This window comes from Anser brachyrhynchus (assembly GCF_964034855.1).
Source record: "Anser brachyrhynchus genome assembly, chromosome: 5".
In the NCBI taxonomy this organism is placed as follows: Eukaryota; Metazoa; Chordata; class Aves; order Anseriformes; family Anatidae; genus Anser; species Anser brachyrhynchus.
The window spans coordinates 50960254-50982135 of NC_137699.1; the positions used below are offsets into that span (position 1 = coordinate 50960254).

At 37.6% G+C, this 21882-nt stretch overlaps 1 protein-coding gene across 8 annotated transcripts in view; it reads right to left on the reverse strand.

Annotated features, from left to right (window-relative positions):
• The window catches only part of DICER1 (dicer 1, ribonuclease III), a 73170-nt gene that overhangs the window by 17225 nt on the left and 34063 nt on the right, over positions 1 to 21882 (reverse strand). For 7 of the 8 annotated variants that reach the window (XM_080594905.1, XM_080594902.1, XM_080594901.1 and 4 more), the window contains 13 exons: positions 20361 to 20833; positions 16100 to 16232; positions 14238 to 14480; positions 13986 to 14140; positions 12496 to 12628; positions 11925 to 12000; positions 10753 to 10892; positions 8204 to 8383; positions 5640 to 5853; positions 5091 to 5244; positions 732 to 914; positions 304 to 409; positions 33 to 208 (listed from right to left, as the gene is read on the reverse strand). In XM_080594905.1, the coding sequence (XP_080451031.1) occupies positions 33 to 208; positions 304 to 409; positions 732 to 914; positions 5091 to 5244; positions 5640 to 5853; positions 8204 to 8383; positions 10753 to 10892; positions 11925 to 12000; positions 12496 to 12628; positions 13986 to 14140; positions 14238 to 14480; positions 16100 to 16232; positions 20361 to 20833 (2366 nt within the window). Of the gene's footprint in view, positions 1 to 32; positions 209 to 303; positions 410 to 731; positions 915 to 5090; positions 5245 to 5639; positions 5854 to 8203; positions 8384 to 10752; positions 10893 to 11924; positions 12001 to 12495; positions 12629 to 13369; positions 13507 to 13985; positions 14141 to 14237; positions 14481 to 16099; positions 16233 to 20360; positions 20834 to 21882 lie in introns of those variants that run through there. The other variant, XM_080594907.1, reaches the window with a different exon arrangement.

Below are 21882 nucleotides of genomic sequence, written 5' to 3' on the forward strand. Positions count from 1 at the left end.
TCAGTTATTAAACATAATGAAAAAATACATACCTGAAATCTGCAGGAAGTGATTTAACCCCTACACCAGCATCAGTGGCTGTTTGAGCTCTTAGTTCCTCTGCTGTCAAAAGGCAGTGTAGGCGATAAAGTATGCTGGGGAGGCAAACTGCTTTTCTCCACAGTGATGCTGGAATAGGATGTATAGCACAGAGCTCTGGAACCAGTATCTGGGGAAGCAAGAAGAAAAGAATTTTACTTGTAAAATTAGTTATCAAACCACTGTTAACGGAGAGGCAACTTTAATGAAATATTTGTATTTTACCTGCTTATTCTGCAGACTTTCCCATTTTGCTTTCCTCTTCTCAGCACTGCTCAGTGGAAGTGCTTTTCCCTTCTGATTCAAATGGCGAGGAGTCAAAAGATTAAGTCTAAAATACATGTGAAAAGTTTAATATAAGTACATAATTAATGAATAGAACTTACTGGCCTAAATTTTCCAAAGTGATGACTTATTCAGTATTCACCCTTATTGTACTGTGAAGTGACAGCACAGCCACTTCTGGAAAAAAGAAATGGATTCAAGCTACAGTTGGTATAACATAAGCTAGGTACCCCTCAGGAAAAAAAAATCAGTACTTTGGAAAACACAAGCCCTTAGCAATATCACATGGAGAAAAAAAAAAAAAAAAAAAAAAAACAGTACTTTGTTCTCAAACTACAAACATCAAACAGAAATATGACTGTTGTTACCTTGAAGATGTGTGGTCCACATCCAGCAGTGGCTGGTTAAGATTGGTCAGGTCAAGATTATATTTTGTTTTATAATATTCAGCAAAAGTTTCATATTCAGGGGAAGGGAATTTACTGAGTGGAGTAAGATCAGTGTATACATCAGCTACATAGAATCGATGAGGCTGATCAAAATTTCGATACCTAAAAGAAAAATTCAACATATATTATATCTTTAAAGTAAAGCTTGTGCTAACTTCATGTTCTAATGTGGTCAGGTGATAAACTATTAAACAACTCACTTAAAGCCTCCCCCTCCCCAAACCACTAATTTAGCCAAATCAAATACTAAATGAGAAGAATATCACGGAAACGTGGTGGGACCACTCTCATGACTGGAGTGCTGCAATGTCTGGCTATAGGCTCTTCAGAAGGGACAGGCAGCACAGAAGGGGTGGTGGTGTGGCTCTCTATATTAGAGAGTGTTTAGATGTTGAGGAACTTGAGGCTGGGAATGATAAGGTTGAGTCCCTATGGGTTACGATCAGAGGGAAGGCCAACAAGGCAAGCATCCTGGTGCGGGTCTGTTATAGACCACCGAACCAGGATGAGGAGACTGATGAGGAGTTCTACAGGCAGCTGGCAGAAGCCGCGAAATCATCAGCGCTTGTTCTCGTGGGGGACTTCAACTTCCCAGACATATCCTGGAAGCACAACACAGCCCAGAGAAAGCAGTCTAGGAGGTTTCTGGAGAGCGTGGAAGATAGCTTCCTGACGCAGCTGGTTAGAGAGCCTACCAGGGGAGGTGCCCCGCTAGACCTTCTGTTCACAAACAGTGACGGACTGGTGGGAGATGTGGTGGTCGAGAGCTGTCTTGGGCAGAGTGACCACGAAATGGTTCAGTTCTCTATTCTTGGCGAAGTCAGGAAAGGGACCAGTAAAACCGCTGTCTTGGACTTCCGGAGGGCTGACTTTGAGCTGTTCAGGACACCGGTTGGCAGAGTCCCTTGGGAGGAGGTTCTGAAGGGCAAAGGAGTCCAGGAAGGCTGGGCACTCCTTAAGAAGGAAATCTTAATGGCTCAGGAGCGGTCTGTCCCCACGTGCCCAAAGACGAGCCGACGCGGAACTAGACCAGCCTGGCTGAGCAGAGAGTTGTGGCTCGAGCTTAGGAGAAAAAGGAGGGTTTATAATCTTTGGAAAAGAGGGCGGGCTACTCAAGAGGATGTTGCGAGGCTGTGCAGGGACAAAATCAGAAAGGCCAAAGCTCATCTGGAGCTCAATCTGGCTACTGCCGTTAAAGATAACAAAAAACGTTTTTACAAATACATCAACACAAAAAGGAGGACTAAGGAGAATCTCCATCCTTTACTGGATGCGGGGGGAAACTTAGTTACAAAAGATGAGGAAAAGGCTGAGGTGCTCAATGCTTTCTTTGCCTCAGTCTTTAGCGGCAAGACCGGTTGTTCTCTGGATACCTGGTACCCTGAGCTGGTGGAAGGGGATGGGGAGCAGGATGTGGCCCTCACTATCCATGAGGAAATGGTTGGCGACCTGCCACGACACTTGGACGTACGCAAGTTGATGGGGCCGGATGGGATCCACCCGAGGGTACTGAGCGAACTGGCGGAGGAGCTGGCCAAGCCGCTTTCCATTATTTATCGGCAGTCCTGGCTATCAGGGGAGGTCCCAGTCGACTGGCGACTAGCAAATGTGACGCCCATCTACAAGAAGGGTCGGAGGGTAAACCCGAGGAACTATAGGCCTGTTAGCTTGACCTCAGTGCCAGGGAAGCTCATGGAGCAGATTATCTTGAGTGTCATCATGCGGCACTTGCAGGGCAACCAGGTGATCAGGCCCAGTCAGCATGGGTTTATGAAAGGTAGGTCCTGCTTGACGAACCTGATCTCCTTCTATGACCAAGTGACGCGCTTGGTGGATGAGGGGAAGGCTGTGGATGTGGTCTACCTTGACTTCAGTAAGGCTTTTGACACCGTTTCCCACAACATTCTCCTCGAGAAACTGGCTGCTCGTGGCTTGGACTGGCGTACGCTTTGTTGGGTTAAAAACTGGCTGGATGGCCGGGCCCAAAGAGTTGTGGTGAATGGAGCCAAATCCAGTTGGAGGCCGGTTACTAGTGGAGTCCCCCAGGGCTCAGTGCTGGGGCCGGTCCTCTTCAATATCTTTATCGATGACCTGGATGAGGGGATCGAGTGCACCCTCAATAAGTTTGCAGATGACACCAAGTTAGGTGCGTGTGTCAATCTGCTCGAGGGAAGGAAGGCTCTGCAGGAGGATCTGGATAGGCTGGACCGATGGGCTGAGGTCAGCTACATGAAGTTCAACAAGGCCAAGTGCCGGGTCCTGCACCTGGGGCATAACAACCCCAAGCAGCACTACAGGCTGGGAGATGACTGGCTGGAAAGCTGCCTGGCAGAGAAGGACCTGGGAGTACTGGTTGACAGGCAGCTGAATATGAGACAGCAGTGTGCTCAGGTGGCCAAGAAGGCCAACAGCATCCTGGCCTGCATAAGAAGCAGTGTGGCCAGCAGGTCTAAGGAGGTGATTGTCCCCCTGTACTTGGCTCTGGTGAGGCCGCACCTTGAGTACTGTGTTCAGTTTTGGGCCCCTCGCTACAAGAAGGACATGGAGGTGCTCGAGAGAGTCCAGAGAAGGGCAATGAAGCTGGTGAGGGGTCTGGAGAACAAGTCTTACGAGGAGCGGCTGAGGGAGCTGGGGTTGTTTAGCCTGGAGAAGAGGAGGCTCAGGGGAGACCTCATCGCTCTCTACAGGTACCTTAAAGGAGGCTGTAGAGAGGTGGGGGTTGGTCTATTCTCCCACGTGCCTGGTGACAGGACAAGGGGGAATGGGCTAAAGTTGCACCAGGGGAGGTTTAGGTTGGATATTAGGAAGAACTTCTTTACTGAAAGGGTTGTTAGGCATTGGAATGGACTGCCCAGGGAGGTGGCTGAGTCACCATCCCTGGAGGTCTTTAAAAGACGTTTAGATGTAGCCCTTAGTGATATGGTTTAGTGTAGGACTTGTTAGTGTTAGGACAGAGGTTGGACTAGATGATCTTGGAGGTCTCTTCCAACCTAGACGATTCTGTGATTCTGTGATAAATAAAGATATTATAGATTTGCTTTACTCTTAATTTCCTCTGTATAAATGTTTAAATTAAATGGGGGATTTGTGTCTTCAAAATCCAATATATAGATAACAATCTCAAAAGTAATACTACAAATTATAATTTCTTAATTCCAAATACCTAACAATTGAACTTGATAACTTGGCTTTTTAAATCTGATCTCCTTTTTGTGCTGAGATCAGTAGAACTGGAGTTCTACCTCATACAAACATTGTACTACCTCAAATCTAAGCTGGTATTTTAACTAAGTCATCCTCCAACTAAAAGTAAAATGCAAAAATTCAAATACTTAATATGGTCAATTCACAAGCCTTTCAAGGACAGCGTGGCTCTTTTAACAGAAGTAAGATGTTAGAAAACTAAAGCCAGAATGCTGCAACACCTTTGTTAAATTTAGTGATGCTATTGATTCTATGTGATAAACACATACAAGAAAATAATAATTAAACAACAATGACAACAAAGAAAACAGGAAATCTAATTAAATCCTAACATCAGAAATTCAGACTTTTTAAAGGAGTCTTTACATACCTGGTTTCCTAGGTAGCCTCACAAGGACCTGACTGCAGTTTACTTACTATGCTTACCTACAAATCTATACTGCCTTAACTCTATGGATCAAGGCTTCTCTTAACCCTGAGGCTCTGAAGACATACCCCTTCTCTCTTTGAAACATGGCTGAGCCAGTTTAAGCTGTTGCTTAAACTAGTAACCCATAACTGTTCTTTTAAAGTACCGGAACAGTCATAAGTAGAGACTATACAGGGCAGTGCCTAGTTAGTATGTGTAATCATACTGAAATCTCTCTTTTACTTTGTAATTTGTTGACTGGTACAGCACTTGATCTGTGTTCAGGAAGGAATTTTTTCCTACATGAAATCACTAGGGGACCAAATAACATAGAACACTTTGGATAAAGTAACTGTACAAGATACATTTGATGTTTAGGTTTGCTTATTAGCTTATTTTGTACTTTGATCTACTTCATCTATCACTAAGCTTCTATTCAAATACCTAAATTGTCATCTCTAAATAAAATTAATATATTATTAATGAGTATTTTTAGCTTTCTTCCAAAGAGAAATTCAAGAAAACCTTATCCCCAGACTTTCTGAAATTCTTCATTGAAGAAAATGCTGGTTAAGGAAGCTCCCAGGAAATCTTTTTTCCATATCTTATTCACAATCACGCCTATTTTGAAGAATGTCCAAATAAGAGAAATACTTGATTCTCACCGTGGAATGATAACTGCATCCTGGTAATCTTCTAACTTGAAAATGAAAGGCATTTCTTTTGTATATTGTGTACTGGGAATGCCTGTACGCGCTTCAGACTTTTCAATGTCTTCCATAAACTTAAAGTCAATGTCCAAAGTGCTGGAGTCATCAACTTCAAAAAGGAAAATGCATAACTCAGTTATTCAGGGGAGAGTTTTCCAGGAGGAACTTTTCTGGCAAGTTGTAAATTACAACACCTTTTTTTCTTATTCTGTACACATATTTGATTATTTTTATTTTACTTATCCATCCCCAAGAGATTTCAAAGGAGACATATATATGATTTTAGACCCTTACAAAGTCAGCTGAAATCTACTATAAATCAAGTCACATCGCTAAGTTAAAAGTAATTTGAATTGTGAAGTAATAAAAATTATAACTTAATAAAATTCCATACTACCACATATGATATTATTTCTACAGCTAACCCCTGAAATTTAACAAACATTAACAAGTGTGTTAAAGAATTAAAAGTGAATATTAAAAAAGAAAACACTCCATTCTTACCAACATTAAGAGGTAGAACACAATAGGCTGAATCAGCTTCTGTGGGTTTGAACTCTAGTGCAGGTTTCTCAAGACGAAGAATATGTGAAAAAATGTACTGGTGGAGTCGTGTTATCAGCTCAAGCATTTGCAGAGACAGAGTAAAACCAGATTTCTTAAGCTCAATAGATATTGTAACCTCTCCAGAGCGAGTATACACAGGAAAGTGAGGAATCTAAATATGAAACAACAACAACAAAAAAAAGAAAAATTCAGAATAGGATTCCTCTACAGAGTACCAGTTGCTTAGTTCAGATAATGGTAATTATGCAAAGACTGGTACTAATATTTTGTTAATAAAAATGGTACTGAAATCAATTTAAGTGATTAAAAAAAATAAAGCCTCTCAGCTGTTTGAAACAAGTCATATTTCAAGCACTTGTGCTAACTCATGCCCCTTTCAAGGCTGAGGGCAGACTACACACTAAACCAGCTGATGTCCCAGCCTCCTCAAAGAGTATGAAATTACTCCACAGGTACTCCTCTGTCAGTTGGCATTCTCCTGCCACTTTCCTACCTTAACATTTGTGTCAGAAGTAGTACTTGCAACAAACTGACCCTGCTCTCAAAAAACACCATAAAAACCACCAATCAGCGGATTCTACAATGAACTGCACTTCATTTGTGGCTGAAACTGCTGGTCACTATTTTCCATATCTGACAAAAACCATGCAGGATCTCTGTATCAGGTAATTTAGACTTGGACATTGGTTAGCCAAGGAAGCCCTCACAGATCTGCTAGTCCAGTGGAACTGTGCAGGACCAGGAGAGTTAAACAGAGTACTTCAGCTATCACATGAACCACCTCGACAGTGTAAATACTTTAAAATGCCTCACAGTTTGGAGCCACGTATAACTCTTCAGTTGCAACTCAACTGCCAAACAGAAGCAGCAGGGCTAATCTTCAAAGGAGCACCATTACTGAATCTTAATATGAAGTAGCTAATAAAGATCAAACAGCAGGACATCTGACGTGACTACATTCCATGACTACTACATGTTTCTGAGGACTGAGTGTGTTTTTGCTTTAACATAATGCCTCAAAGCAGCTGAAGTAAAGTGAAAGTAGGTGTAAAAGGAAATACTGGAAATGTATGGTATTTCAAAATAAGCACCCAATCTGAAAACCAAGTTGTCTTTATGTATGCTGCATTTTTAAAAATTTATTTTGTATATGATATCCAGGAAAATGTGCAAAAAATCACCTAATTATGCACTGAAGTGTGTTGTTTCCATCTCCTTAGAAAGTTTCACACAATGATATTACAGGTCTGTATGAGTCTTTAAGTGAATACTACTTATTTTTGATCAATGGATAAATGATTCTCTAGCTTTAAAAAAGAAACACACAAGCACTTTTTACTTCCAAAAAGCCAATTGATATAAAATGTTTTCATTATCTGGCAGAATATGAAAGCTACTGGTTCCTTCATCTCAATTTTGATTAAAATATAAATTACAAAGTAACTGGGTGTGTTAAGTATTACCACATTTCTTAGAATTCAGGTGAAAACATGCGATCAGAAGGCACTTTTGATTTGGATTTGTATGATCATGCAGACAGTCTCTCCATGCTGAACATTTTTAGAACTACACTCTTTAAGGCCTCTTTTCAAAACTTTGGTCCTAGGCTTTCCAATCTATAAGACCAATATTACTTTTCCTGCAGAACTTTGATGATAGGAACTGCTAATGGAGCATGCTGGTTTTAGCAGTGATAGTTAAGTAAACTTCAGTACTCACTTCTACTATGCTTCTGCTAAAAGATTCTCATATTTAATCACAGGAATCCCATTCATGTGCTTGGATTAAAACCTCTGTAGAAAGGTCTACAACATAGTTTTCCTTTGACTATAATCTGCTAGGAGTTTGTTACCCTTGTCACAAAAGATATTTTTAAGCCAAGATGGAAATTGAGTATTCACTTTAGGCAAGGGCACAGTCACTGAATTATTTCATTTGCATTCTCACCACACAATTCCTCCCAGATGTAACTATCATTTAGGGCTTTGTGCCAATTTCTATTAACACAGCCTATTTTTTGTGCTGTAGCAGACTGTGAATGCTGAAAGGACTTGTTATCATAGCTTTCCTCTAGATAAGTTAGTGCTGCAGGCCATCTCTCTAGCTGAAACTCCATTCCTATCATACTTCATACAAAAAAGGAGGAACATTTTGAATTTGCCACTGGAAAATAATAAAAAATAAAATTGTAAAATGAAAGTGGCTGCAATAGAACAGCTTGTTCTATTAATAAAGTGGTGACTGGACTAGATATATTACTGCTTATTTTCCAGAGGTTGCTTGATACAAGCAGCAGTTATAAAACAGAACAGTTGGAAGGGACCCACACAGATCATCAAGTCCAAGTGCCTAACCACTTTAGGGCTAACCAAAAGTTAAAGCATATTATTAATGGCATTATCCAGATGCCTCTTGCCTCTCATGGTCATTTCCAACTCTTCAGTCTGGAAAACTAGAGGTTGTGAAGCATGTAGATGAAGGAAAGGAGCTAGATTCATTACCTGAGGTATAGGTTTGGCTGTCAATATGCCAAAACATCTTGTTGTATCCTCAGGAGGATATAGCTTTCGTCTCCTGAAGTTGAGCTCATCAGGCAATGGAGTAGTTAACACCATTCCTATCACATACAGGTAACAGGGCTGCTCGGGTTTGGGATAACTATCTCTCAAACATTCTGGAATCTAAAAATCAAAAAAGAACACAATATTAACATGATTAAGTTAGGAAAATTCACCTAAACATTACTCTTTGAACAAGCTTCGTGCATGTAATTGGAAAAAGTATTGCTAAAAATGAGCAATAAGAAAATTAATTTAGACTTTTGCTTTGTTAAGCAACGACATTTGGTCACCAGATTGACCTGGGAGTCACGAACTCCTGCAGTGCTCCAGATCTTCCTATTTGGTAAGGCAAATTCTATTACATACCTAACTTTTCACTGTATCCACCCTGTGTTAGAAACACAAGTCTAATTGTAGAACATAGACTTAACCTCACTATTAATAAAAGTGAAGTTTTGATGCCAATTACCATGTTTAGCCAGTATCTCTGGAACACCCTTTATGTCCTAGATCTTTGGACAAATAAAACAAATTAAAAACCCTACACTTCAGTAATTCAGCTTTCATATAAGCTTGGCTGACTTTACAGTTTTATAACACAGATCATTTTCCCCAGAAAAACAGTTTCAAAACGTCATTTTTTTCCCCATTAGGGATAAACACAAACAAAATTATATACATTGCCCCTGTTGCCCAGGCAGGCATTACAGTATAAAAGTTTTCCAGTAACAATTCTAGCTTGTAGATTTGAATACTTTCAACAGCCAGAAGCATTTTTAACTCTGCTGTTCATATTTCTCACAGACCCTAAGAAACCATGCTTTATGTTTGGTAGGAGTTCACTACTTTATAGGTCTCAGAAAGTGATCCTTCTGTTTATCTAAAAATAAACTGCAATACATGTAGTTGTGAATTTTAAAGTTATACTGCAGCAAAACTACAGCTTTGGCTTAATGGAAAATTACTCATAAGTTTAATAACTATATTAAGCCCAAGAGGACCTTGTAGACCTTAAACATTTGCCAAAGCTTCTTTTCCAGATGTGAAAAGCTGGGACAAAAGCAAGGGAAAATATTCTTGGATTTTGTATTAAAAAAATAACCGAGAAAGAACGATACATCACTTGACAAATCAACTCCTCCAAATGAATAATAATATCATGCATTTTACAAGTAGCCCCAATTCAAAAAAATGAATAGACAAGTAAGAGGACTGAAAAAGGCACTTGCGGTGACAAGAAGCACCACAAAACACATCAAAGATCCAAGCTGGTTAAGTTTGTCAAGTCTTGCAAGAAAAAGTTTTTCTCATCTGACTCTCCCTCCATGATATTCTTTATGATGTCACAGTATCCTTTCCTTGGTTTTCCTAATAACTAATTATTTAAACTACTAATAAAATTGGAGCCTGTGGAGGATGCCAAGAATGGAATTCCTTAAGGGGTATCACCATAACTGAGGCTGTACATGAACACAGCACTGTACCCTACCGCTCTGAGTATTCATGCAGACATTCCCAGATGTGACCAAAGGCTACAGGCTTCTTCATGAAATGCAATTATCAGCAATCTATTCTCAATGATTTTTTCTGAACAAATTACAAGTTAATTCAAAGGACCTTAGACAGAACCCATAACAACTGCAGGGGAAGAAGGAAGGTTCCTGAGCAGTCACAAAACTTCTTTCTTACATTTCCTCTTATTATTACAAAAAAAAAAAAAAAAAAAAAATCTCCACAAATAACATCTAATAAGTCCAATATTACAACCTTATATGACTGAAACCTGTTGTAAAAGATCTATGGATAAGCTACTTAATGAAACAACTATCAGTTATCTTAGCTAACCCTTTCATTATAATAAGTTTAATATTTAAAGCTTCTATTTTTTAAATAAAAATATTAGAAGTATATTATTTGATACTCTACGTTAAACAAAAAATTACCAAATTCCTCGCTCAACCACAAAAGTCACCAAACCAAGCATCTAAAAAAAACCAGTGTGTAAAAGAGCAATTTCTGCATTTAATTAGTGCCTTGCAGATAATTTTGAGTGCCTGGCAGATATATTTTGGCCTCCTGGACATCCCCATCCATCTTAAATTATCTTTTCCAGAAAGGCAATAATTCTTCCATTGCTCTAATACATTTACCAAAGAACTTAAATTTTTACAAATTACCAATGCAAGATAATTGTATAATTTTATCTCCTAGTTATCACTATACTAGGAAAATACAGTCAACTAGCTTTACAGAAAATGTACATTCTTTCAATTACAGGCGTGCTTCCATAGCATCCTCTCCCATAAGTTCTTTTGTAATAATAAGGTAATAGTGCAAGTTTCCATACAGCTAAAACTGCAAAATATTTCAAGATTAAATTAAATTGTAAAAGATTCCTATCAGGTAAGCATTGTGAGTTAGCAATTTTGTATTCTGATCAGTACATAACACATTAGATTGGAGATGTGGACAGCACTGAGTGTACTAACAGCTTTAGGATAGCACTGTCTTCTTTTTGTAGAGCCTGGCCTTCCTGGAACACTGGTTTCTTCTTCATCATGTAAATCAAGCTCTTCCTCATATTTAACCGTTTCTTTCCCAACTGGCATCAAATGATCATCCAGTTCACCTGAGTATTGTGAAAGATTACAAAGAAATAGCATTAAGAACAATCAAGCCTTGGTCTCTTCAAGTACTGTGCAAATGTGTTGCTCAGGAAAACACCTCAAATCATTTTTTTAAATACACTAATGCAAGGCTCCAAAAGTCTATCTTTGGGGAAGGAGCGAAAAACGTTAAATTATTAAGTACTTATTTATAGTAACGTTTTATGAATTTAAAATACTTAGTTATCAGAAATTTTAATTCACATGGAGTTATGCTAAGAAAGAGAGAACATTTATGTTCCTGTATCATTCTAAAAAGCGAAATACTACTGTTGATCGCACGGCCTCAATACCGAGTTTAGCCATCAAAATGTTATTCTTGGACAAATTTATTGCTTTGAATTCAGTGATCAAAAGGTGTAATTCATCAGATGGACAACATATAAAAGCCAAACTTGTTGTTTAAATGAAATATAAATATTTCTGTATCGCATTCAAAGCGCTGATAACATGGAATTCTCTTTAAAACATTCTCTAAGAATATGCGTCATTACTAGAGACAACTAAAATAATCCTGCAGTGTCTTATTTCTGGACAATGACTTACAATGCAGTAAATACAATAAATTTTAATATTTTCTAATTTCTCTATATTTTAAATATTTCTTTGTTAAGATTCATTTTAAAAAACATGAAATTATTTTTTGGCCGTGGTATGTAGTTCCTGATCTATAACCAACACTTTCTAGGGAATAAGATTATTTTCCCCTTTACCTTAAGTATATTCGATGTAAAAAATTGTCTGTGTCTTATTACTATTGCATTTGCAATAGAATATGTTAAATAAGAAAATTTCCCTGGAAAATGACTTTAGCTTAAAAGGTGTATGCTAAATTATTGACTACATAACGACATCATAAAGCAAGGCAAGAGAAAGGAAGTTACAGTAGATGGATACATCAAAAATCCATATATATGCATAACAGTCGCACCTTCTTCAATCTTTAATTATCAAAAAACTCTTTACCAAAGAGACATTGCTTTTCAAATTCTTACCAATTTTGTGCAGTTTTTCACAGCAAATAAGAGCTACAACTCTCTCAGCCAATCTTGCACAACTCATTGGAGGACCCTACAAACATAAATATTTCTTAAATACTTCAGTTGATTAGCACATTATTTATTATATGTTAGAAACGATTAGTTTAATTTAACATAAAAATATTAGACAAGCAAAGCTTAATAAAATATTACACCAATGAAAGTTTCATGAGGATACTTACACTCATTTTCTATGGAAACCAAAATTACAAGCTTTCGAACTGAAAACTATTATTGATCAAAAACAATAAAGTACATGTTCCTTTGACCGATATATAAACATGCAAAAAAACCTCAAAGCGTTGGAAACGATATCTAAGTATTTTTGCCCATGGAAAAAACAGTAACTGCTGGAAAACAGGTAACGCAAATAGACACATTTAAATACAGTTACAGAGCACAATACAGGAAGAGAAAAATCATGTGATTTTCATTAACAACATTGAAAATAATCTAAAAGAGGCATGCACACATCTATACCAACATATTCATTTATTTCCATGCTTTTCCTTCCCCAAATACCTACAACAATGGAAGCTCGAAGAGGTGAGTTGATTGGCAGGTAGAGAGTAGAGTAAAATGTATGATCAGGTAGTTCTCGGGTTTTACACTTGGGAGCTAGGTGTGTAAATGGATCACTTGGTAATCTAGCGCAGTACCTAAATTGACAAGAGATTTTTCAGATCATCAGAACTTGCAGATTGAAACCTAAAGACATTTCAATGGACTCTTGCCTTACTGGCATAAACACTACATAACATCATTTCATGATATACTAAGCACTGCAAAGGGACATGCACGACTAATGTTCAACTAACTGCCAAATAGGAGACCACCTAGGGTTGGTCTCTAGGGTTCACTGGTGTCCTGTTTCTCCACTTTGACAAGTTTCCCCTCCAAACGGTAGCCCTTCCTCTGCTGTAGTTATGTCCCCTGCCTCCTAAATAGGTGTCAAAGGCAGGATGCATTCTATACTACCAGGTCAATGAATTGACCTGCATCTGATCTGCTAATGGCCCATGAATAATGACACACAAAACCAGATGCCAGCTAGCCTTTGAGTCATTTACCACTACACTCTGTGAATCTGACTGCTTTGCCATGTTTTATTTGCCAGGCCGTCCCACCCAAATGGTCTACATCTCACAAATATGGCTACTGATGTGCTATGGCAATTCCATCGAAAGCTTTACTTAAGTGAAGTAAATGATGTTCGCTGCTCTTCCCTTGTTCATAGAGTCAAACTTTTCAACACAGAAGACAACAGGGTCGGTTCAAGGGCAAAAACTGCCCTTGATGACACTGTGGGCTATTGCAAACCACCTTTTCTTTACACATCTAGGAACACATTCTACAAGGACTTGATCCATATGACTACGGGAAAGTTGAGCAGTTTGTACCTCTCTGGCTCGTCGTCTTTGCCTTTTTGGAAGAGGGTCACAACATTCACCTTTTCCTGTCTCTGAGGACCTTCTCTAACTGCCATGACTTTACAAAGATGGAATCAGCTTGTTCCCTTGGAAGCATATTATCCTGTCTTGTGGAATGGTATTATGTTCAGCTTACTATGTTTTTGTTTTTGAATACAACAACAAAAACAACAGCAACACATTGATCTGGCAAATGTGAATATCAGAATTGGAAGATTTTACTACAGTTTTAACATGCTACTTATCTATTTTTAAATCTAGCTTGGTAAGAGGAGGGAAAAAAAAGGACCTCTATCTAGTTTGAAATTAAGTTTTCAGGACAGCTTTAAATTACAGAATGGTTTTAATTACAAAGGAATCTATTATTACATTTATTATATCAGAGCTAGAACCTCTGTAGGATAAAGAGACAGAAAGCGAACTATCCCTTCAAACCAGCGTGATCACTTTCTTTCGAAGAGAAGACCCTGTTCAACATTCCCAAGAGGAAATAGGTACAATGCCCCAGCCTATGCTCCCATGTTCCAAGACAAACTTACAAGCTTTTTATTCACAGACAAAAAGTAAAAGCGAACATGCCTCCTACCTATTTATGTGTCCAATTGCAGTGTTAATAGTAACTCTTGGACTGTTCTCATCTGGCCTCAACACGTAGGGTGGAAATACATCATCATCATCAACAATGGGTTCAGTTTCGGTTTCGCCAGCATCAACAGATTTTGAGCATTTGTTTCTCAGGATCTTAACGTTTCAAGAACACAATATGATGAGAGATGTTTCCTTTACAACATGCTATGATAAATTTAACAAAAACAGGCACATTCCTCTGGCCACATACCTTCTCAATTGCTTTGTATGTCTTAAGATCTTCTTCAAAACTTTTAATTTTGTCTGTATCTGCTAACATTATGTAATTGGAAATTGGTGCTCTAGCTCTTCCTTTTGACTGCACATAGGAACGGTATTCTGTGGGCAAATCAAAACGCACCACCAAGTTGCATTTTGGTATGTCAACACCCTCTTCTACAATACTAGTAGCAATAAGTAGGTTGGTCTCATGTGCTCGAAATTTTCTAAGAACCTGCAAAAGTAATGAAGATGAATTTGAGAGATTAATCTGACACTTGACTGCATCACCCATTTCCTCAAAAGCTAGTACAATCAAGGAGAACTGATCAGACATTCCAAAAATTTGGCTAAGTATGCAGATACAAAGCCACTATAAAAAGTACTTTCAGAAACACAGCAAGACCATTTTGTAAGAATAGTCAGACTTCTAGGAATTATATCTGATATATATCTGAAATCATGCAAGTCTAATGAGATACTGCAGCCACTAGCAACAGAAGAACCCACCTATTTTTTTTTTTTTTAATTTATTTTTAAATAGAGCATAACAAAATGCTGCCTTCAGGAGAACATTTTTTTTTTTTTCAATCAGCTATTTCTAAGGTTGAAACATCCTCTTTGGGGGCAAAAAAGCCTCATTCTAGAGTTGGTACTTCTCATATTTATACTGTTTAGTAAACATTAAGGATTTTTTTTTTTGAGGTGGAAAAAGGAAGGGTCAGAAGAAGCATAAAAAATATTTTCCAGAACATTAGCAGTTGTGCCGTTATATTAGAAATTCTAGAAAAGAAACAAATATTTTAAAAAACCTAAAAAGTAAAATATACAGATTGTACCATGTTAATAAAGAAAGAAGATCCCCCCCCAAAATGAAAAGTTTATGTTTTAAATTTGTTATTGAATAGGTGCCAACAACATTCACTGATTTCAAGTTTTTGTACATGTGGCATATGATCAGCTAACTTTCATTAGTGGACTAAACCCATACTAGTTTATGACATTTTTAAAGGCTTTATGTTCTGTATGACAGATGTGTCTTTTTGCACCCCTTTCATGCATGTAAGTTTATTCTTATATAAATGTGTGTGTATGTGTGTTTGTTTTTAATCAGATTTATTAGGCATGATTAGCTTAATTACTTTTATAAGACGACATTTTTTCTTTTAAATACATTCACTATTCAACTCCTGATCTTCTACACTTCAGTTTTACTACATTAAGTTCTTTTTTTTTTTTTTACTGTGCATTTAAGTTAACGTTCTTTATTTAACATTATTTTCTCCTCACCATATAAAAGGCCAAATTTATACAAGTACACAATGATTTCAGAAGGATACCAGATGACAACATCATCACAAAAGCTAGAAAGTTGACAACCCAGCTGGGGTATGGGGGAGGAATGCATTTGTCTTCAAAATACTTTACATGCATGTGAGGTCAAAATCATGGAGTTCTATGTTTATGTAACTTAGAGATTTACAAAACTCACTTTCAGCAAAAATAAACATAAAAGCAACTTAATAATTGTTAAAAATGCCAGGAACCTTGACTTTCTATACAGTATTACTGTACCACTATTAACCCAACGGAGAACAATTAGATGACTGATGATCTCACAAGACAGGAGCATAATTTTACATGAAGTTTTAATTTGTTTGTACAATGTGACATAGCAATTTATCTAAACATCTGTTATTTTTATGAAAAACATCTGTATTTCAAATTAGTATGCATACTTGTTAAACCATGGGTATTCCCTGAACTTCCAGTGACTGTGCCCAGACTCTGTTAAAAAAAAAAAAAAAAAGTTCTGAAGGTACTGCTAGTTTCAATTATTTTTCTTGAAGTTACCTCTTCCTGTTTTCTGAATTCTACTTCCATCTGCTTGTTACGAGGCTGATTCTTGCCAATGCCATGTCCAGTTATAAAATTGCTACTGATGTAAGCCAGTTCTGGATCTTGTTTACCAGCTTCTTTTATCAACCTAAAAATATTACATGTGTTTTTAGAAGTCACACAAACCAAAAAAATGGAAGACAATCTTTTGTTTACAATAACTTATGTTAAATAAAAGTGGAAACATGAAAATTACAAATCTTGCTAGCACATAACCTAGCCTTAGATTTCTTAGATTTCTTTAAAAAGACTAATCTGTAGTGAAAACCTCTACAATGATACTAAGACAGACCACGTACAAAGCATGCGACTGCATGCATCACATACATTTTAGACTTATCATGGTAAAACCTGTTGTTAAAAAACAGGTATTTTTAAACCAAGCTAATACTCTAAAGCTTCCTGTTGTTGCTAAACCCTATTCATGACATTTTAGTGAATTTCTTTTTCTGTAAACGACTAACCATAGCAGAAAGACCTCTAACTGCTCCCTCAAAAAGTGTGTTTCCTCAACATAAGGTGTTCATTCAGTTTATTCCCCTACATCTTTCTTTAGCTTACACAAGCAGAAAAGACTGACTAAGGCAATGCTTTGATTTCACAGACAAGCTAGAAGATTGTTTGTATAAATAAAGTACTGAATCTAGAATGAGGCATTTGTGGATTTAAGAGCATAATTACCTTGTGCAATCAAAGTAATTGCTTATGCCGTAGCATCCTTAGTTGATCTGTTTTCAGTATGGACAGAATCTGGGATTTCTCAACCATAGCAGACTTATGAGCAGCGGAGCCAATAAAATCAAGGGGTCATATACAAAAAGTTACACCTCTTGCATCTCTCACTAGAGCCGTCCCATTACCAGTTTTCTCATAACACATCCATCTGTCCATCACCTGGTCCTCACGTGTAAGGACAACCTGCCTTCATACACCTCCAACAGAAATCCAAATTCCCCTCACTTACATCTCGAGGAGTTCTGCCTCACGGAAGAGGCTGGATGTTGTGCTAGCCTGTGACATACCTAGCACATGCCCAGCTAGCTGCTGTCAAACCAAATAGAAAATAGCAGTTCTCCTGCTCTCTCTCCCCCACTGGAATACTGCTCAAGTCACCGATTTTAATGAAGCTTATGCAAACATAAAGCACTTTGGAGGCTTCCTTCCTTTGTACTCTGTTCAAACTGGAATGGTCAGGGAGAATAAGCAAGGAAATTGAAAAGCAGAAAATAGTTTGGTATCCTTATAGAAACAGACAGCACAAGGACATGGGTGTATTAGAATGAGTCCAGAGGAGGGCCACAAAGATGGTCAAGGGGTTGGAGCATCTCTCCTATGAAGACAGGCTGAAGGAGTTGGGGTTGTTCAGCCTGGAGAAGAGAAGGCTCTGGGGAGACCTTACAGTGTTCACCCAGTACCTAAAGGGGGCTACAGGAGAGCTGAGGAAGGACTCATAGTCAGGTAGTGCAGTGATGGGACAAGGTGGAATGGCTTTAACTAAAAGAGGGAAGGTTTAGATTAGGTATTAGGAAGAAATTCTTCACTCAGAAGGTGGTGAGGCAATAGCACAGGTTGCCTAGAGAAGCTGTGGATGCCCCATCCCTGGAGGTGTTCAAGGCCAGGCTGGATGGGGCATGGGGTATGGCAGGGGATTGGAATTAGATGATCTTTAAGGTCCCTTTCAACCCAAACCATTCTGTGATTCTCTTGTACTAGAGCAAATGCTCTGTTAGCTGAACAGATTCCCATTTCTATATGCAGCCTAGGCTCTAGAGAGAGGCATTCTAAGAAATTAAGAGTTATAATAGGAGCAAAGCCTTATTTTTGTTTTATTTCTCCATGTGGCATTTCTGCCAAGCTGTATAGCTTCAATTTGAGCATCTATCTAGTAAGCATTCCAAACATTCCTACTGTGTCTCACTCATTACAGAAATGGACAAAAATTAAAAGCAACTGAATAAACATGTCACTGTGCACAGCTTTGGAAAGCTCTTGAGAAACATTTAAGACTTTAATATTGTGGTCAAAAAGAAAATTAAGTAGTGATAGCTGGTAGGTATTGTTTTCCAAACAGACCCAAATTTCTGCTTTCAGACCCTTCTCTAGGGAAGTTGTGAGGCACTGCAATGAAAACAGATGGACATGGGGCCTCAAAAAGTGATTTCAGGTTCCTCTAAGCTCCGTTTCAGATCAGGAATGAACTGTATAGACCAAACAAAACAGTAAATGAGCCACTTCATCAGTTGTGCATAGTAATAACCAAGAAAACAAAGTTGTTTGGGGGCAGGAGATGGATTGGTTTTGTTTGGTTGGTTTTGTTTGCTTTTGTTTTTCTCCCGTCTCTAGTCGGTAGCATTTACAACATGAGCAGTGGCTGCTGCTAAAGATCTCTAAAGAAAGATTAGCCCTAATTACTGTGTCAGAGGAAAATCCTACCCCTTTCCACCACCAAGTCCAACACAGGCTACAAGTGTTGCCCTTCCCCATTCATCATGAACTACGGACTTCATAAAACAGGATTACAGTCTTGAAGTTTTACTGTGGGATAGATTTTTTAAAAAAATAATGATACTACTACTACTTTAAGTTAGTTCTGATCCATACTGGATTACTGGAAACTTGGGTGATTTTAATATACTAATTCAAAAGTTTCTGACTTCCTTATTCAGGAAACAGTATTTCTACCTGTATGTACAGAATCAATGAGGCCCTTGAACTAAATCCTCTCAGTTTAAGTGAGCCTACGCTAAGATTCTCCGTGGGAGACCTCCAGGCTTCTGTCAATCACCTCAAGGGTGCTGATCTTCCAGGAATTTTGAGGCCAGGTGTACATGAGGTACAGAAGCATTCTGAAGTTATGTTAGCTAGCTTTCAAAAGTGGATAAAAAGATGCATACAGTTTGATTTTTTGCTGCCCATAGCCTATACCAAAAGGGGCTTAAAGCTTAAAGATGGCAGAAATCGGTTACCTACTGGATCTAGATATCATTCTCTGTTGGTTTCAATAGTAGTTAGCATATAGTATAGTACATAAGTCACAGTCTACAAGAACAGACAGCAGAAAAAAAGTATTTCAACCTCATTCATAATTTAAAAGAAAATTTCACATTTCCATTCACTCCCTGTAGGGTAGTGAAATACTAATTTCAACTCAACGAAGTTATCAGGATCTATTAAAGTTATTTCTTCAAGAGTTAATAACAGAATACGTCATTTCACTGAATGGCTTAATTTGCATTATATAGCATATTTATGTAAACATATTTAAGAGTGCAGAAAAGCAAACAAAAAAGATGAAGTTCACAAAAAACACAAAGGCAAGTCTGCAGATCAAAGACTATATTATGTAATACAAACTATTCAGTCAGGCAAAAGGTAACAACAGAAGGGTCAGATTCAGAGGTATCCAGAACTCAATAAACAGATTGCACAGGACATTTAGCACACTATTAAAAAACCTACCTCCCCTCCCCACCAAAATCAAGACGTAAATAAATCAGATGTCACTCAGTTTGTGGCAAATGGCATTTAAGAATTTTAAATGTTATGTATAATTATCATGGATCACATTCAGGAATTAGAACTGATAAGGAATGAGAGTACTGCAAAGTGGATCTTGGCAAATATTCCAGGGTTCATATTTTTCTTATTGCATGCTATAAGAAAGTACTTAGTGTTTTACTGAATAGGCGTTTTTATAAACACCAACTGTTAAAGTAGTACTGGTAAATCTTAAGATATATTTGTGTAAGGGCAAAATTGATTTCTGCAGACTGAATCATATAATAATGTGATTTAGTAAGGTAATGGTAAAATTTCCAGAACTATTGCACTCAGTAGGCTAAAGGAATTTCCAGCATCCATTGCAAATATAAATTAAAAGACCGATTAGTACAAGTCAGTATATGTCTATTTTACAGTTAAGGTACAGTATTTCACCTTCTAAACAAATCAAATTACAAACCCAGATCCAAAATGAGCCCTTTAGTATAATTTTCAAAAATATTTGGCCCTTCCCATCCACCCCATATACACATAACCTGATTTTTTTGCTGTTATTCTTTCTTTACATAGATCCAGTATTGTCTCCTAAACCAACTTTAAATGGAGTTCTGAAAATACAAGATATACAATATCCTACATATTCACAATACTATCATCCATGTGCTGGCAGCTGAGTGTGTTTTTTAATTATTTTTTTTAAATAAAGAAGATTTACCTATTTAGAACAACTGCTGTGTATCTTCTTTCCACAAAAATAATTCCACATAAAATATTAGTAAAAGGAGATGGGAAATTAGTCTCTGGCTTCTCTTTTTCCTCAATTTCTTCATCCTCATCATCATCTTCAGAATCACTCCAGGACACATAATTATCCTGATTCCTATTGTTATACCATTCAACGCTTTCAAACTGCTGCCGTTCATATGGTTTGTATTTGCGCAAGATTTCAAGCAGCTTTATTACTTTTGGGGTTACAAATTTCAGGTCAAGTGAGGCAGGTGAGAAGTGCTCTTCACAGAGTGCATGTATTTTCCTTAGGAAAGTGTCTGTAAACAATAAAAATTTCCTGTGCAGCTCCTCTTGTTCATGTTTGATATACTTCTGTAGCTCTCTCACCATCATCCCAGCTACCTTATCTGCACACCAGGGTCCCAGAACAACCAACACAGCTCGACAGTCTGACAATATCTACAACAAATGAATTCAAATATCAGTTTAAAGAATACATTCAAGAATTATTCATGTAAGATTGGGATCTTGTTTCTCATATAGCACAATCTTTGTAAGGATTATGATACCTATTCTATTACAAAAATATTTAAAATTGGCTTCTGTCATTTAGACAACCTTGGAAACTTTGGTTCTAAGTCACAACTAAACTTTCAAATTCTGACATTTCTGAACCTCAAAAATAGTTTACATAATATTTTGCAATTTGATGAAATTGTTATTTGAAATTTACCTTAAGATAATTATGTTAAAAAGGAGAATACTTCTTGGGGCACCTCAATAAACAAAGCAGAAAGAATTATCCCTTATGTTTAACATTGAACTAATAACAAAGTAAATGCTTTAGCAGGCATTTTTCTTTTTTTATTTGTTAGTGATACTTCCCCTAAGATTTCAAAAATATCTGAGCAGGAAGTTGCATTAGGTTAATCTTACTAAGTCTCACCTCTCAAAGGAAAAAATTAGGGGTATGTACGTGGAGGCCCAATAGGAAAAACAGAGGGAACTATACATTACTCAAAGAAAAAAGCATAGACTCTTAAGTACCATCAACATCTTATGTGATGGCAAGGTTATTCCTCCCACAGAGTCAAGTGATCAAACACTAAACAAATAAATACAGAAATGAGTTACAAACAATACTAATGATCTACATGTCCTATTACAACAGAAGCATCTCAAAATAGTCAGGATATTAGTTTTCAGTTGTCCTCGTCCTTAATTCCTCTTCCTTAATTCTGTGAAGGAATATAGAGCAAGATTTCTTTACACTATCTTCCCTAACATTTGTTAGCTATGGGACTTGAAGGCATTTTTTTTTTCTAAACAAATTGTAACTGCATACAGACACTTGATTCTCCCCACAACCAAGACAAAAGGACATCACAGGTGGAAAACATTTCTTTTTCTTAATACGGGTGCCTCCATCTTCTTGTAGAGCTACTGGATCAGCAAACAAGCACAGAGGGCTACATGCATCAGAAGCATAGCAGTTAATCCACTCCTCT